This window comes from Emydura macquarii, unplaced genomic scaffold (genome assembly GCF_026122565.2).
Source record: "Emydura macquarii macquarii isolate MOO-44397 ecotype Brisbane River unplaced genomic scaffold, CSIRO-AGI_Emac_v2 contig_3348, whole genome shotgun sequence".
Taxonomy (NCBI): domain Eukaryota; kingdom Metazoa; phylum Chordata; order Testudines; family Chelidae; genus Emydura; species Emydura macquarii.
The window spans coordinates 6,527,288-6,544,314 of NW_027133485.1; the positions used below are offsets into that span (position 1 = coordinate 6,527,288).

The 17,027-nt window shown below is 45.2% G+C and overlaps 1 protein-coding gene across 16 annotated transcripts in view; it reads left to right on the forward strand.

The window, feature by feature from the left end:
- Positions 1-17,027, forward strand: part of MACF1 (microtubule actin crosslinking factor 1) — a 222,084-nt gene that overhangs the window by 106,575 nt on the left and 98,482 nt on the right. For 13 of the 16 annotated variants that reach the window (XM_067533972.1, XM_067533965.1, XM_067533971.1 and 10 more), the window contains 11 exons: positions 148-326; positions 1,884-2,022; positions 2,601-2,794; positions 3,315-3,477; positions 5,087-5,170; positions 5,414-5,521; positions 6,148-6,246; positions 6,493-6,645; positions 6,896-6,984; positions 7,820-7,955; positions 11,507-16,876. In XM_067533972.1, coding sequence (XP_067390073.1) covers positions 148-326; positions 1,884-2,022; positions 2,601-2,794; positions 3,315-3,477; positions 5,087-5,170; positions 5,414-5,521; positions 6,148-6,246; positions 6,493-6,645; positions 6,896-6,984; positions 7,820-7,955; positions 11,507-16,876 — 6,714 coding nt within the window. The remainder of the gene's footprint in view (positions 1-147; positions 327-1,883; positions 2,023-2,600; positions 2,795-3,314; positions 3,478-5,086; positions 5,171-5,413; positions 5,522-6,147; positions 6,247-6,492; positions 6,646-6,895; positions 6,985-7,819; positions 7,956-11,506; positions 16,877-17,027) is intronic. The other 3 variants (XM_067533978.1, XM_067533979.1, XM_067533980.1) reach the window with 1 other exon arrangement.

Genomic DNA, 17,027 nt, shown 5'->3' on the forward strand with positions numbered 1-17,027 from the left:
TAGAGTTTTAAACTGGAAATGTCTGACACACTGAGCTCCTTATGTCTTATCTTGTTCACTTCTGCTTCCATTGGTGCCCAGTGTAGTCCCTGATTTTCTCAGCCTGTCTGCACTATATCCTGATGTTAATTCTGTGCCTTCCCACAGCGAACGCAGGAGAATTTACGGCAGCTGAAGTCTGACTTGCAGCACGTATCTGAGAGATGTGACGGCTTCCTACACAAGTCTCCAACAGGGACCAGTGCCACGCACCTGCGTTCCGAGCTCAATCTACTGGTGGAGAAGATGGAGCAGGTCTATGGACTGTCTTCCATCTACCTGGACAAGTGAGTCAGCACATGCCTATTTTCTGGAGTTGAGAGAGAATTCTAGATGGGCAAAATTAGCTATACTGTATGGTCACCCTCTCTAAAACTGGGGGAGGGTGGGAGTTGCTCTCGTGCTTCTTATGGGGGCTTAAGAATATCTAGTAGAGGCTGTAAATTCAGGAGCTGCCAGGCGTGCCAGGGAATGGTACTCCTGAAGATCGGAGCATTAGTGTTGAAGTGACACAATGCTTTTACTTCCAGACATCTGGCTTTCAAATACAGCGTTCAGCTGGGACATGGCTCAAGTTGAGTTTGGTTCATATTCTTCTAAACCATCAGTCTGGCAAAATGTACCACGATTAACAATCTGTGCTGAGGTGTTGCGGTGCTCGGGGTATCGTGTGGGAGGGAGGAAGCAGCTGCAGGACTGGGTTGGGATACCCAGGGCCGCTGCAGGTCAGGGTTGAGATGCATTGGCAGAGCTGGGTTGGGGAAATGTACACAACACCTCTTGCTATTATGACTTGCTACTTATTACAGCCTAACTCTCATCAACACAATCAAGAGTTGACAAAAGCAGGCAGTTGACAAGGGAGTCCCTGCCTAAGAAATGGAGATTATTTGCATTGCAGTAGCACCTAGTAGCCATAGGCATGTACCAGGACACCCTTGTGTGAGGCTCTGTGCAGATTAAAAAAAAATGGTCCCAATCCCAAAGAGTTTACAATCTCAGTATAAAACAAGAGACAACAGCTGGATTCAGACAGGCAGATGGGGGAGTCCAAGAAACCGTGAAACAATATTGGCCGGCAAAGAATGGGGAAGGATGGCTCATTGTAGACCCCAACACGATGCAGCCAAGGCAGCATTTTTTGTTCTAAGATACACAGTGAAAACTGTAATAAGGCACCTCCCAAAACACCAACAAAACTGATTCTCTAGTAACGGAGGCTTATTAACTGAAGGCCAGACAATATGTACTGGGAACCCTGAGGTTGCTCAGAACCGGGCTTGGCTTTGATGGTGGTCCTTAGAGCTGGTATTTGTGAGCTGCTTGCCAGCATTATCCTTACAACACTTGTACTTCGCAGGCACTAATTCTCGCAATAGCCCCATGAGAGAGGTAAGCACTAAGTATTAAGTATGGAACATATTCAGTGTAGCGTTTATATAGCATTTTTCCCTTTCAGAATGTTGTACGAAAGTAACGAATTATTCCCAGTTTGGAGATGGGAACACTGAGATGAAGTGACTTCTTGGAGTTGCTATTAGAACAAGGGTTAAACTCATTCTAAACTCAGACCATTAGATGAAGCTGCTTCTGTGTGCAGTTCTGCTTTACCCCTGCAGTTTTTGTTGGAGGTGTTTAAGAATTCCAGGGGCTTGCGTTCACTGGTTTTCCCATAGAGAATCTAGATTCCATTATGGCCCTTTCTTCCTACTACCGAAATGTGAATGTTGGGTGTGATCCAGAGTGAGCTGTTCTGTTCCTCTCTGCTGCTTATGATCCAAATGACTTTACAATGCAGAATATCCTTCTCAGTTCGAGACGTCACGTTTCCTTCTTGTCTTTAGGTTAAAGACGGTGGACGTTATTGTTCGTAGTGCCCAAGGAGCAGAGTCCCTGGTCAAAGGATATGAAATTAAACTGAGCCAAGAGGAGGCTGTCGCTGCTGATCTAACAGCTATTCAATCTCACAGGTCTACATTACAGGTTGGTAACATGCTTCCAATAGCATCCACTAGAAACTAGTATCACTCCAATCTTGAGCTCTGGTGTTCATTGAACTGGATTCTCCCCCTTTCCTTACTGAATTTGCATTTTGGTCCATCCCCCCTGCTCGCTGGTTAGTTACTGAGGCTTTAATTGAGTCGACATGATCCTTTGTGAACTGTAGGTAGAACAGCTGCCTTGGCAGGCAATGCTGCTTCTGTTTTTTGGCATGGCTGGTGCTGATTGCACTTGGCAGCCGCAGTGTGCGTAATCTGCGATGCTGAATGCACCATCGTGACTTGCTCTGAGCTGGGCTACTGATTCCTATGTTTTGCCCTCCTGGTCCTAGATTCAACCAGAAGGTGGATATTATGGAGATGACAGTCCCGTTGCTCCTAAACTCCACAGGGCAACGTGACTCATGGCTAGATCTTTATCAGTCCTGTCTGAACTGTTCTGTGCTTTTAGATGGTTATGTTTGATTGGAAAAGTCCATGTTATACATACACAACAGCAACTTGAGCTAAGCTTTTCTGGTTTCAGTAACATGAACTTAGCTGCCTTGTTGTTTGTTAAAGAAATGGCTGAGCGATGTGAAGAGCAAGAACTCTGTGTTCTCTACGTTGGAAGAGGATGTAGCAAAGGCTAAAGTCACGGGAGAGCAGCTGTATCGTCTGAAGCAAGAGCGCAGCACGGACCTAGAGCGGTACCAGGAGAAAGCAGCCCAGCTGTGGGATCGCTGGCAGAGAGCTGGCGCTCAGATTGAAACCCGGTGAGACGGCCCTTTCTTCTTCTTGCTGCTTTGCTCTCGGGGCCTCTGGCGGAAGCTTATGGCAGACTTGGAATTAGCAATGGTATTTTCCCAGTTGTGTCTTCTGCTAGCAGCCAGGGTGACACATGCCCCCATTGAATATAGGAACTATTCCCTTCTGAGGGAAAGGTACGACTTTATTCTCTTCCTTTCGTCCATTCCTCCAACTCTGTCTTTTGAATCCTTCACTCCCTTTCCCTGTTTTAGCACCTGTTAACCTTTTCAGGGCTGATCCTGTGGGACTCCTTTCAGAACCTTTTAGCTGCTGGAGCATTACTGGTTGGAGGCATGGCCACCCTTACCCAACCATAGCATGGCTGGAAACACCCTTCATGCTTCCTTTCCTGCAGAGCTGAACCTGTGGCTTCTATAAATATCCCCAGGGAAGCTTTGGATTTAGAGGTTTCTCTGCACGTGGCCGGATCTGAACAATCGTTTTGACACAACGATTTGAGTTTCCTTTTTGCATTGGTCCTTTTAGCTGTTCAGAACTGGAGAGTATCCAGGAGGTGCTGAGGGAGTACCGCGAGTGTCACGGAGAGCTGATCCAGTGGATTGAGGAGACCACGGCCCAGCAGGAATTGATGAAACCTGGGCAAGCAGAGGACAGCAGGGTGCTCTCAGAACAGCTGAGCCAGCAGACGGTAAGAGAGCAAATGCCACTCTTCTCACTGGAATAGGGTTGTTAAAATCTTTGTTCTTTTAGGGACTGAATGAACAGAGCCTGTTATGTAGATAAGTTGAGTGTCTCCACGAGTCTCGGTCCAGCTCCTTTCATGAGCAGTAAATAAATACTCTTAATGGACTTTAGAGAGAGGAAAATGTTTCCCCTTATTGAGTTTGTGTTTCTGTTTGACAAACACCGATGTCTTCCGTTGTGCATACTGAATGGAGCTGAAATTAAAGTGGCTATTTAAGAAAAACATAAGCCACTTCATCATACCGAAGAATCTTTAAGTGTCAGGAGGGCTTGTACGGGTTATAGAGATTTATCACTGCTAAAGTTTACAGATGATACAAACATTAGGGGAGTGGTAAATTGTGAAGAAGACTGGTCACTGATTCAAAACGATCTGGGTCACGGTGCAAGTAAACACTATGTGTTTTGAGAGAGCTAAATGTAAATGGATACATCTAGGAACAAGGAACGCAGGCCATACTTACAGAACAGGAGACTCTATCCTTGGAAGCAGGGACTCTGAGAAAGATTTGGGGGTCCTGGTGGATAATCAGCAGAGCATGAGCTCCCAATGTGATGCTGTGGCCAAAAGAGTGAATGTGATCCTGGGATGCATAAACAGGGAAATCTTGAGTAGGCGCAGAGAGGTGTTTTTACCTCTATATTTGGCACTGGTGCGACTGCTGCTGGAATACAGTGTCCAGTTTTGGTGCCCACAATTCAAGAAGGATGTTGATAAATTGGAGAAGGTTCAGAAAAGAGCCACAAGCATGATTAAAGGATTAGAAAAACTGCCTTCTGGTAATAGACTCAAAGAGGTCCATCTATTTAGCTCAACAAGGAGAAGGTTAAGGAGTGACTTGATTACAGTCTATAGCAGTGCTTCTCAACCTATTTACCATTGTAGGTTGCATGTTATGTGGGCCACATCCACACAATATATATACTACCTGTATGGCCCTTGGGGATGTTACCTGGGCCACAACTGTGTGATGATCGGGCCACAGGTTGAGAACCACTGGTCTGTAGCTATCTACATGGGAAACCAATGGCCTCTTCCGTCTACCAGAAGAAGGCCTACCATGAGCCTATGGGTGGAAGTTGAAATTAGACAAATTCAGACTGGATGTAAATAAGATGTAAATTTTTAGCAGTGAGAATAATTAACTATTGAAACACTTGACCAAGGGTCATGGTGGATTTTCCATCACTGACAAGTTTGAGATCAAGACTGGATGTTTTTCTAAAATATCTGCTCTAGGTTTTGTTTTAGTGACGTTCTATGGCCTATAGTATACAGGAGTTCAGCTTTAGAGGATCACAAACCTTGCACAGTGTCTCTTGAATTTATGGGCGGATGGAAGGACAGGAATGTCACCTGTTCTGTTGCTTGAGGACTATAGAGAAATCTGCTGCAGGAACATAACCTGGCAATTTAGAACAAGTGCAATAGGAAAGTGATGGAGTTATGAATCAAAGAGGAAATAAAAGTAAAATATCATTAAAAAGGCAGGGGAGAAAAAAATCTTGACCTGCAACAATTATTTGGATAACTTTTTTATGTTTTGTCAAAGGCTTTGGTTGTGGTAATCGACAGAAATCAAGCCAAACTGGACCAGTGTCAGAAATTCTCACAGCAGTACTCGGCTGCTGTCAAGGTAATGATCTGTTTCTTTTAAATCTGAGGCGAACACACTGGGCTTGGTGGCAACTGCAGAGCCATTGCATGCATCTTCCATCCTCTTAAGCCAGGAGGGAGGCAAAACTCCTCTACTGTTGACATTGGTTATTCTGGCTCTGTGTGGGAATTAGCTGCCTAGAGACCTGAAAATGCTGATCTTAGAATAAATAAATAACCATTAAAAATCCTCTCCCCCCAACCCCCCTTTTTTTTTTGCCAGGACTATGAGTTGCAACTCATGACCTACCGGGCGTTTGTGGAATCGCAGCAGAAATCTCCCATGAAACGCAGGCGCATGCCTTCCTCCTCGGATGCTATCACTCAAGAGGTAAGCAGCCTGCCTGCCTGCCTGCCTTGCATGGAAGAGGAGTGGGGAGAGGTTCCTCTGCTCCTAGCAGACAGACGAGTGGCCCGTCTGTGAAAATCGCTCCTTTCTGCTGAACTCTTATATAAAAGTTTCCACCCTCACTGTTTTTTTTATTAGCCAGAGAGGATGGCTTAGTGCTCTAAGCATCAGGTATGAAATACCTAGACTCCTTGGAACCACAGGTTCAAATCCCAACAGGGTCGACTCTACCCTTCATCCTTCCAAGGTAAATAAACAGAGTACCATGCAGAACACTGTGTGTGGATCTTTTGGATGAGACCTTTATTAACCAAGGTCCTGTCTGCTCCATGTGGATTTTAAAGATCCCATGGTCTTTTACTAAGAGTAGAAGGTTTGCCCCAGTGTCCTCGACCAAAACTTCCCCTCCCTCCCACTCTTGTGCAGCATGCCGTGCGTTAGGTGACCAGAGTTGCTGCATTTCAGTGGTGCTGTAATGTATCTCGTCTGTGACGTGCGTGGGGACCTTTCTGAATGAGAGGTGCTGTATCCATATCTCACGCTGTGAAGCACTGTGGTTGTGTGAGCCAGAGTTCCGACTGATGTGTGGTGTGTGTGTTTTGTTTTAGTTCATGGATTTACGGACTCGCTACACAGCATTGGTAACGTTAACGACACAGCACGTGAAGTACATCAGTGACGCTCTCCGGCGGCTGGAGGAAGAGGAAGTAAGGATATTTTATAGCCCGGAATTCATAATTAGCAGGTTCAGAACTCCCAGGCCCAGACATCAGCTTCTGCCAGTGACTCTTCCTCTGCTTCAGCCCCCTTTGCCATTTCCTATTTCCTGGTTAGAGCATATGACATTCCTTCTACCGATCAACTCTATGCCTCCTTGGTGCTGGGCTTTGGCTGCGGTGATTCTGGACCCTGTGCATTAATGTGGGATGTGTTCTTGTCTCCCCCCTGTATAGAAAGCAGTGGAGGAAGAGAAGCAGGAGCATGTGGACAAGGTGAAAGAACTCCTGGGCTGGGTCTCTGGTTTGAAACAGAGCACACAAGTCAGGACTATTACACCCAAGAGCAAAGAGCTGGGAGACATTGAGAAATCCATCTCGGATCAGCAGGTAAATCAGGAGGCCTGGGTCCTTCCATCTCTCTGATACGTGCATGGCACCTATACCTAGTCATCTTCATATTGCTGTTGTACATATTAAAGCTACATTGTCCTGCTGGTTCTAACTGAACTTTCCAAAACCACTGACGGAAAGGCAGCATTGATGCCTCCTGTCTAGCACTGAGCGTGTGCTATCATCTCAGGGGAATTGCTTCCCTTCTTTCCCACCTGAAATCTAACTTTTCCCTTATTCTCAACAGGCTCTAAATGAGGAGCTGGCTACAAGGAAAGAGCAGGTCTCAGAGGCCATCAAAACTGCACAGATCTTCCTTGCAAAACACAGCCACAAGTGAGTATGGTACAAACAGGGGTGGATAAGAGAGAGGCAGGTGGGGAGGGGTCGTACACCTCTTTGTCAGAAGAGAAGGCGATGGGCAAATGCAAACGAAATTAACCTCCATTTACTCTGGTGGCTAAATTACTGTAACGCACTGATGGGATTCTACTGGTGGGCAGGTATTCTTTAGCTCCAGGTGATCGCTGTAAGCAGTGATTAGGGGTGTGTGGAAAATGGCAAGTTTTGTCAAAAAATTGGTCACCATAAAGATTCCCGATTTTGTTGCAGGCGGTTTTACAGCTGAGAAACTTCACCTTTGGCTAAAATGGCCGGTTTTGCACTGCAGCATGAGCATCCCAATCTTGGGTGTTCCAATGTGCACGTTGATCTCAGTCAGAGCAGAGTTTTGGAACTTTGATAATTTAGTGGATTTTGGCTTGAAAATTGGACCATGTGAATGAAAATAGCCCCCCCCTCCTTTTTTTTTTTTTTTTTTTTTTTAAGTGGAAAATGACATATATTCACTTTTTTCCCCAAATGGAACCATTTTTTGTGCCCTTGAAATGGAATGTGAAACCAATGAATTTTGTTGCGACTGTTTCACCCCACTTGGTAATTCCCGAGTGCCGCCATTTCACTTTGTTTCGTTCCTGGGTAGATCACTCTGCTCAGCGTAGTGTGGCTGCCATGACAATGCACTTGACCCTCAGCTGAGGCATGAGCCTAGTGAAGCGGGGAGTCCATTGTGTGTGCGCCATTTTGTCTCCTGAGGAGAAAATCTGAAATTCCTGGAGCTGCATGTCACTTTCTCATGCTCCATGAAGAGATTTCCTGTCCCATCTTGCAGGCTTTCTGACCAGGAGAAGGAACAAATTTCTACCCAACTCAGTGCCCTAAAGGAGACTTACCATCAGCTCTGCAGCGACTCCACGAAACAGCTCCAACAGCTTCAGAGCCAGCTGGCCCAGGAGACGGCACACAAGGTACTTTTTTCCCATCACATCCATTGCATAGATCGGAGTGACCTTTCCTCAGGGCGGAAAAAAGGCTTTGCATGGTTGCGTATTTCATGTCCACCAGCCATTCACAGCCTGTTTGCTTTGTTATTAATCTCCCGTGGTCAGCCATCCTTCCATTCTGTCTTATCCATTGCACTCGGGGGTCCCGGCTGAGTTGGTCTTCGTAGGCCAAGTAGAAGAGGCTTTCGTATTCTCTTCCAGGTTATTAAGGGATGGTTCCCCTCTTCAGTGTTGTTAATCAGGGCTGCTCCTCATGCTACAGAGTTGACTTAGGGCTAGTCTACACTTAATCTACTCTCCCACTAACATCATAAAACCACCTAAACAAGGTGGCGGTTGCTTTGTCGGCAAGAGAGCGTCTCACACCAACATAGCACTGATGCTGGCAAAACTTACGTCGTTCGGGGATAGTATTTTTTTTCACCGCCCTGAGCGGCAAAAGTGCTACTGTAGACAAGGCCTTAGTCTTGTAATGGGAAAGAAGTGAGGTGGACTTCTGATCTACTAAGGAGACAGGCTGGCTATAGGGTGTCCTTTCAGTTTTTTAAAATCGACAGAGCACAATCATGCGGGACCTGGATGAGACGTGCAAGGACGTTCTGATTGCATCTCTCGCCTCTGTGCATAAAGTGAGACATGGACTTGCCTTGAATAGTGGGAAATTGAGTTCCTCTCTGTGTGGAATGCAGCCCATCATCATCATCACCTAGATGGGCCTTCAACTGACCTGAGAGATCTTCACTGACTGAATAGCTGGACCCCGTCCATCTCCCATTTGCATCAGATAATTTTCCTATCAATCTCTGTTTCATGTTACGCTCATGCGCTAGGTGGGAAGGGTTTGAAGTTCCTTCCTATCACCTCTGTTATTGGTGTTAGCTGTCTTCAGTCATTCCTGGGTACATCTGTATGTGTATGTAAGTGTATATACATGTGTCCAATGGATATATCCGTGTGTTTGCTTGCTAGCTCCCTGTATTTTGAAGCATTGGCCAGGACATGATTTTGTGATAGCCAAAATTGAAACGGGGTCAGTGAGTGAAATCCCGGTCCTGCAGATTAAGAGAAACATGGCAAGGCCATTGAGGTTTTTATGGGAAATCTAAACACCCACACTTCCAGTGCTGTATGCATAAAAATAAGGCATACCTTTGTAAAGAAGTATGTCTATAATGGTTCAAATGTTTCTGTCCAGTGATTTTTTTTTTTTACGTGCAGGGCATTTTAGCACACTTCCTAGCAGTAGAACGCTCGTGACGATATTACAGCAATGACTCCCAGCTTAGAGGTAGCAATCTCCCCAGTTAAATTGTCACATCATTAATGCCACCTTCATTGCTATCAGAAAAGAAGCTAAAAATGGTCCCTAAGTCCAAAGGATGTGGGATCCTTATTGTTCCCTTTCCCTGCTCCTCCCACAGAAAGGAAAATGCTTTCATACAAAAGTCTTCCCTACAGTTCGCTGTGTTTTATTTATACAGCCTGAAAATATTTCGGGACTGTCAGTTTCCTTTTACATTTCGGTTTTGTGGGAAGGGGTGTATTTTGCTTCCTGATTATGACATGGCCCCAGATTTGTAGCCTCCTGATTAACCAAGATTAGCATGGAGAGCGGAGTCACTGGCACCCTTTGTGAAGCCCAAAAGTGGGATGGGCTTAGAACTATTTAGAAGAGGCAACTTTAGGGCCTCTATTATGGAAACTTGGCCTGTATGAGGGAGTATCTTTGAGGCTATCATCGCTTCATGGTCCGGTTGCTTCATTGTAGAAAGGAGCACATGAAGAATTTTTAACATTTGCTTGCTGGAGACACCTGAGACTCAGTGAAAGGGTATAAAACTAGGAAGATGAAACAAAAGCAGAACTGCTGATCACGCTACATTGAGCATGATGTGTCCCCTGTACAGTTTGTGTTTTATGTCAAGTACTGTTAAGATTAACTGACATCCTTGCTTACAAGTTTAACTAACCCGCCGGAATTTTAAACAAAACCCTGCCACAAAGCGAAAAGAGGACGACCTGTGCGTGGGGTTCTTTTTTTGCAAAACAAAACAGTCGCATGCTGGACGCTAACACTGTGTGTGCGATACGGCTCAGCTGCTCCATAAGGCTCTGTCTTTAACTGCTCAAGGCACACCCTGCAAGTGTGGTAAGTAAAAGCCTTTTACGTCCCCTCTCTCTCCCTCTGTCTTTCTGTGGCTGGTTCAGTATGGAACATGCGTGCTTGATTCTGGCAGTGGGGCTAGAGAGTTTAAGGGTCTTCTGATAGTTTCCCCCCTCTGCCCCCATGAGGAGAAATCCAGATCAACTCCTTGGAAGTTGTATGTTCGTGGATGCCACAGTCTCATGGGACTATAAGGGGACACGTTTGCAAATAGAGAAATTTGAGCATCTTAAAGATATTGAACGGAATTGATTGTATTAGTCACAAAATCCAGGCTCCTGTGTTCCCTCTGCATGAGATTTCCTCTGGGGAATATTCTGGTATCCCGTGTCTCTCATACCTGAGCAGCAGGAGTGTAGAAACCAGTAACTCTGGTGGATGTACTGTAGGGGATGCTCATTCCCATTTCATCATCTTTGAGAATCCTGCTCCCTTCTGAGCATTCCCCGGCATGTGCTAACACCCCATGAAAAAAACCTCCCAGAAATACCTGAGGCAGCGGCTGTTTTCGAAGCCTCAGTCCTGGTCATGTAGCTTTTCCCTCCTGGCACCTACTGTAGTCCAGAGCCAGGTTTTTCCTGAGACCTGGCCTTAGCTACTAGAGAGAGAGGGTCATTTCTACAATGCTCCAGTGCGGGAAACGGTGGTGATGGTGCCAGAGAACACTGCACTAGAGCCCACTTGCATGGGCAGAGGCAACTTCCTTGCCCTTTGGTGCATGGCTGGTCTGCTTTTGCTGGTGGGCTGGTATCTGCCATGGGGTGCCGTCTTTCCTGTTGGTGGCTGGCACTGCAGATCTGCATGGCAGGCACTGTGGGAGCAGCTACACCCTTTTCTGAACCCCTGAAGGTGGCTTTTTCTTCTTTTTTTCTTTTTTCTTTTGCCTCGTAGGGAGCACAAACTGGGCTTCATATTGTCCGTTCCCTTTTGAAGTGAAATGTTGAAAGGCTAAAGTGTGTGTCTGTCTAAATGTGTGTGTGTGTCTCTCTCTGTTGGTCTTTCAGTGGAACATTAGTAACACTGGGTTTTGCTGCTTGCTGCTTTGCTGCAATATTGTGATGGTGGGTGTCAGTGCTGCCGTGTGGAGGACTAGCTGAGCTCAGAAACAACGTGCACGTTAGAAAATGTATCGTTGTTTACATCAGCTTCTTGCTGAGATGCACTCGGAGTTGCATTTCATACCCTTTGGGCTCTGCTCTCTAGCCTTTTTTTTGGTTTGTTTTTATTTTCCCTTGTCCTGGAAACTGAGACATCCCCAGACTTGATGCACGGTAGTTGCTCTAAATGATGACTTGCTTTTAACTGCCTCTGTGGTTCTGATTTGATTTTTATTTTCTCTTTCCATTTTTAGGGGTGTGAAACAGTTGCAGGAGTTATAGACTTGAGCACAGTGGAAATATTCCCTATCTTTGGTGCCATGCAGAAAGGTCTCATAGACCAGGACACAGGCTTTGCACTGCTGGAGGCTCAGGTTATCACATCCGGCCTAGTCGTTCCTGAGACCAACGAGAAACTCTCTTTGGCGGAAGGCCTGGCAAGAAACATCATCGATCACAGGACTCTGGAGCTGCTGCAGGAGCTGCAGGATACTCTTCTTCTGATACGTCAAACTAGCTTTGAAGGAGAACCGTTTCTGCCCATTGTTTCTGCAATAGAAGAGGGAATGATTAGCGAGGGCATGGGCCTGAAGATTTTAGAAGTTCAGCTTGTTACAGGGGGTTTTATAGTCCTATCAAGTCAGGGCCGGATCAGCTTGGAAAAGGCTGTTCAAGAAGGCCTCGTTACTACTCCGCTTCACTCAAAACTGACATCTCACCTGAGATCTTGCAGGAATTTGATTGACCCCGACACAGCCAAGAAAATCAGCCTGACTGAGCTAATGCAGCGATGTATCATTCACCAAGAGACTGGCCTGAGATTGCTCCCCGTCAAGCAGCTGGCAGGTGGGATGGTCAGCCTGAAATCAGGCAGGAAAGTTAGCATCTTCCGTGCTGTCCAGGAGGGGCTAATAGATAGGCAAGTCACTGTGAGGCTGTTGGAAGCCCAGCTTTTTGCTGGTGGCATTGTAGACCCCAGAACAGGGCACAGGCTGACTGTGGACGAGGCAGTGAGACATAATTTGATTGACCAGGACATGGCATGTGCGCTCCTGATCCGACAACTTCAGACAGGCGGCATTATAGATACGGTCACAGGAGAGAGACTGACAATAGATGAAGCAGTAAAGAAAGATTTAGTCGCATCGAGGATTGCACTGGTGCTTCTGGAATCCCTTTGGTCCTTTATGGGGCTGCTGTGGCCTGAGTCGGGCGAGATTCTCCCAGTTGCAGATGCCCTAGAGCAAGGTATCCTGTCTACTGAGTTGGCTCGTAAGATTCTTAGTAACAGACAGCTCATTAAGGCTCTCTTCATACCAGAAACCACGGAGGTCTTGACCTGGAAGACAGCAGTAGAGCATGGCATCTTGGAGAGAGATGTTGCCAAGAAACTAAAATCTACCGTCATACCTGATGTGATGCCCAGTATGCAGCTGGCAGGCTCTACAGCCAGAGGCAAACTGAGCATGGGCTTTGGAGGAAGGAGTCCCCTGTGTCATGAAGACCAGAATCACCCTCTGCTGAGGAGTGATGATGATAGGCTGATATTCCATTTGATGACCCACAGCTACATCAACATCCACAATGGCCACAAGCTGCTCCTAGTAGATGGGGAGTTAAATGATCTCACTAAAGCCCTTATACAAGCTCAAGAAAATGGATCAAGTACTCATCTGTTGGAAGTTAGCAAGGATGGTTATAAAGGTCTGGACGTTCTTGAGGAGACAGAAGACCGGGAGAGTGCAGCTACTGAAAGGGAGACCTGTAATGCTTTAGCTTTGAAGCAACTCGAGTTTCAATTTACCCCTTTGAAAGAGGAAACTAAGAATCACCTGCCAGAAAGTACTTCTCTAAATGACAAAAGTCCAGTGATACAAATTGGAAGTTTTCCATCAACGGATAAAGAAAAAACTCTGAATCTTCAGGAACAGGAAAAGATTTCTGCCCAGCGAGCTTCCCTTAAGAGTGAAATTGATGCTGAATGTGGAAGAGAACAAAGACTGACTATAACCAGGAATGGAAATCAAATCGAACTGTCAAGGCAAGAATCTGTTAATGACCCCATTAGAGAAGCAGAGGAAGTGCTGGTGGAGATGGGGATAGCTTCCAATGCTGCTAAACTTTTAATGGACGAAGTCAAAGAGAGAGCACCTGAAATCGTAAGAGATGACGTGAGAAAAGAAACCTGTATGTCTATGGATGTATCCGAGAATATAGAGAAACCACAAATCATGCAAGAGAAAATTCCGAGAAGGGTGGAATCTGAAGTAGAGACACAAGCTATTATGGAAGAGAATTTGTTGAATAAGGAAAAAACTACGAGCAAATCAGTGAAAAGAGGGGAAATTATGCCACTTAAAACTGGAGATGAGGAGCAAATGGAAGAAAGAGAAACAGAAAATAATGAGAGCTCCAGAGTATTGGAACTAGAAGAAGAGGATATGGAAGGTTTATCAGTCGATTTCAGTATGAGTGGAACTTCCGTGCTACCCAAACATTCTGCAGAACTGGGAGAAGACCGCACTTTAACAATGCTGTTGGCGCAGCTCCAAAGTGGGGGTATATACCATGAGCAGACGGGTCAGAATCTTCTTCTGAATGAAGCCGTAACTTGTGGCATAGTGCCCAGCCACACAGCCGTTAAACTGATGGAGAAAATGAAAATGTTCAGTGGCTTCTTTGACTCGCACACGTGCGAATCGTTAACCACTGAAGAGGTCATTAGTGAAGGTCTGATGGATGAGAAACTTCTGCACAAGGTGCTCACGTCTGATAAAGCTATAAGTGGTGTTCTTGACCCATGTAATAATATTGTCTACTCTGTCAAGGATGCAGCTGAAGTTGGCCTACTGGATGAGGAAACAGCATTGAGAATTTTAGAAGGACAAGTGGTTACTGGAGGAATTGTTGACTTGAAACGAGGCAAAAAAATATCAGTCACTTTGGCTTCAAATCTTGACTTGGTCAAGCCCTCTAGTCAAGGGGAACTTATAAAGTTAGAGAAAGCTTCTAAAGGAAAAGATGCTGAAGATGAAACTAGACAGAAGCTCATTAGATTACAGGCTGAAACAAGTGGAATTATGGATCCTAAAACCAAAGAACCTTTGACTGTTGTCCAGTCGATTGAAAAAGGGCTTCTTGATCAGGGAAAAGCCCTTCAACTCTTGACCAAACAGATAGCAGATGGAGGTATTATTCACCACATGTCTGGAATGAGACTTTCAGTAAATAATGCAATGAAACATGGATTGATCGATCAAGACTTGTGCAAAGAACTCATGAAGGCTGAAAGTGTGTGTCTGCACCAGTATGTTCATCCAGAAACAAAGGAATTTGTATCCTTATCCCAGGCAGTGTCATTAGGGATAGTTAACTTGGACTTTCATGGTAAAGTACAAGAAATACAGGCTTTGAGTGGAAGCGTTATTGACCCTGTTTCTGGCCAGAGGCTGGCTTTGTCTAAAGCTGTAAAGGAAGGATTGATATCTGAGCCAACTATGGAAAAAGCAGTGTTGTCTTCCGAAATGAAACATGGAATTGTAGATCCTGAGAGCTGTATGGTGATTCCCTATTCAGAATTTGTGAAGAAGTGTAAAATTGACATTGAATCTGGACAAAGGTATCTGGAGATCATTCCCTTCCGAGCAATCAAGGACAAGGTGACTGGGAAAGCTCTCACGTGTCTTCAGGCAGTAAAGCTGGAGGAAGTAGATCTTTTGCCCACCTTGAGAGTACTGCAGGCTCAAGCCGACACTGGTGGCATTATGGAAGGTGCTACAGGCAGAAGACTGTCTCTGGTGTCTGCTTTGGAACAGGAAGTGGTGGATGAAGAAATGGTGAGAATCATTGCATCTAACCAAATGATGGCGGGCGGGATTGTTGACACTAAGAGTGGAGAGAGAGTAACTTTAAAGGAAGCTGTTGAAAGAGGATTAGTCAGCCAACAATTAACTGCTGCTAGTCCAGAAGGCATTTGGATACTCAATGACAAATCTGATCCTGAAGAGTGGCGAGAATATAAAGGTCACTCCCAACAGCTAGTGCAAAATGGAACGCCAAAAGAGGAAAGATTGGCCACGTGCAGTCATGCCACTGAAATGTCTGATACTGAGGCATGCAAAGCAAGACGTGAAGCGGTGGACTACGGTGCAGTTGGAGGTGCTGCAGTTGCTGACTCTGACAGCCCACAAAAAACAATGAGTATAATGAAAGAAGAAGTGCAGAAATCGCCTCCTCTTGATATCTCAGAAGACTGTGTAATGGGTCAACTCATAGGGGAGGCTGAATTGTCCCCTGAACCTCCCTTGGTATTAGCTGCAATGCCTGTGTCTCCAGATGCAGCAACAAAGACTCAGAAAAAAGATATTAGAAAAAACAGATCCCAGGTGAAAAAGGAATTGGGGGAGAAAGTAGCAGTAGCTGAGGAGACAGAAGAGGAAAGAGAGAGACTGGGGGCAGGGAGAGAGCAATCATTTGCTGGTGAAATGATACATCAAAGAGATGGGGATGAAGGAAGAGAGAGAACTCTTTTAAGTGAAGATGGGGTTCTGGAAAAACAGGAAGCTATAGCTACGGCTTCTGAAGTAGGTCAGAATAACTTAGATGAGAAAATGGAGGGATCAAAAGCAGTAAAGGCAGCATCAAAAAAATCAGTTTCTGTGGTTCAAGGAGAGGAAGAAATAGTCTGCATAAATGCTAAAGAACCCTTCAAGATTGCAATTTGTGATAAGCATATTGAAGACAAATGTGTCACTGAAATAACAATGAAGCACACTGAAACTAAACCACAGAGATCAGAGGCAGAAATTCTTGAGACCAGAAGTCTTGGGGTTCCAGAAATGTTGAGTGAGGCTGATCTAAAACCCATGGGAAAGAAGAAAACTGAGAAAAAGAAACCAGAGCAGATCAGTATCCTGGAAGAAACCACTAAACTGGAGAAATCTTCCAAGGAAAAACAGTCCCTTCCTGTCCCAAGTACCAAAGAAACTTTGATGAGAAAGATCAAGGAAGAGTTGACCTCAGGTGTTCAGGAATCAAAGTATGACACCACTACCAAGAAAACAGCTGATGGGATGCTGAGGGGTCTGGCTGAACAAAAACAAACAGAGATTAGTGAGAAACAGGTTTCTGAAAGAGAAAAGGAGGTGACTGAGTTGGGACTGGAAGAGAATATCAAAGAAGATCAGAAATTCATCATTGCTCCAGAGACAGATGCACTCCAAGAGACAATTGGAGAGATCAGAAATGGTGAGGACACCTCTGTAACAGTTAAATCAGAGAAAACGATATCCCAAATAATGACCAAAGAGGAAACCAGGGATCTGGTATCCTCCATAGTGGGTATAGCAGAGAAAAAAACACCAGAGTTAATTACCAGAGAGGAATCCAGAGGTAATCCAGAATCCTCTATAATCCTTGAATTAAAGAAACAGACTCTGAAGGAAACAACCACAGAGTTCACCAGGGATGAAGCAGGATCCTCTACAGCCTTTAAATCAGAAGGAAAGACACCCCAGGAAATAGCCAGAAAGGAGGACAGCATTGGTGATCAAAAATCATGCTTAACTATGGCAGACGGGGAGAGATGGCAAGAACCTCCACAGGAATCTACAAAACCAGCCAAGGTAAATGTTTTCTTTTAAAATTCTTGGATATTTATGTACATTTGATATTAGTGAGCAAGATTTTGGACAAACAAACTTGACAGTAAGAAGAATAAATGTAGTGAGTGTAGGGAGCCTAGGGGGAGTTTCAGCCCCAGAAGATAATAACTGG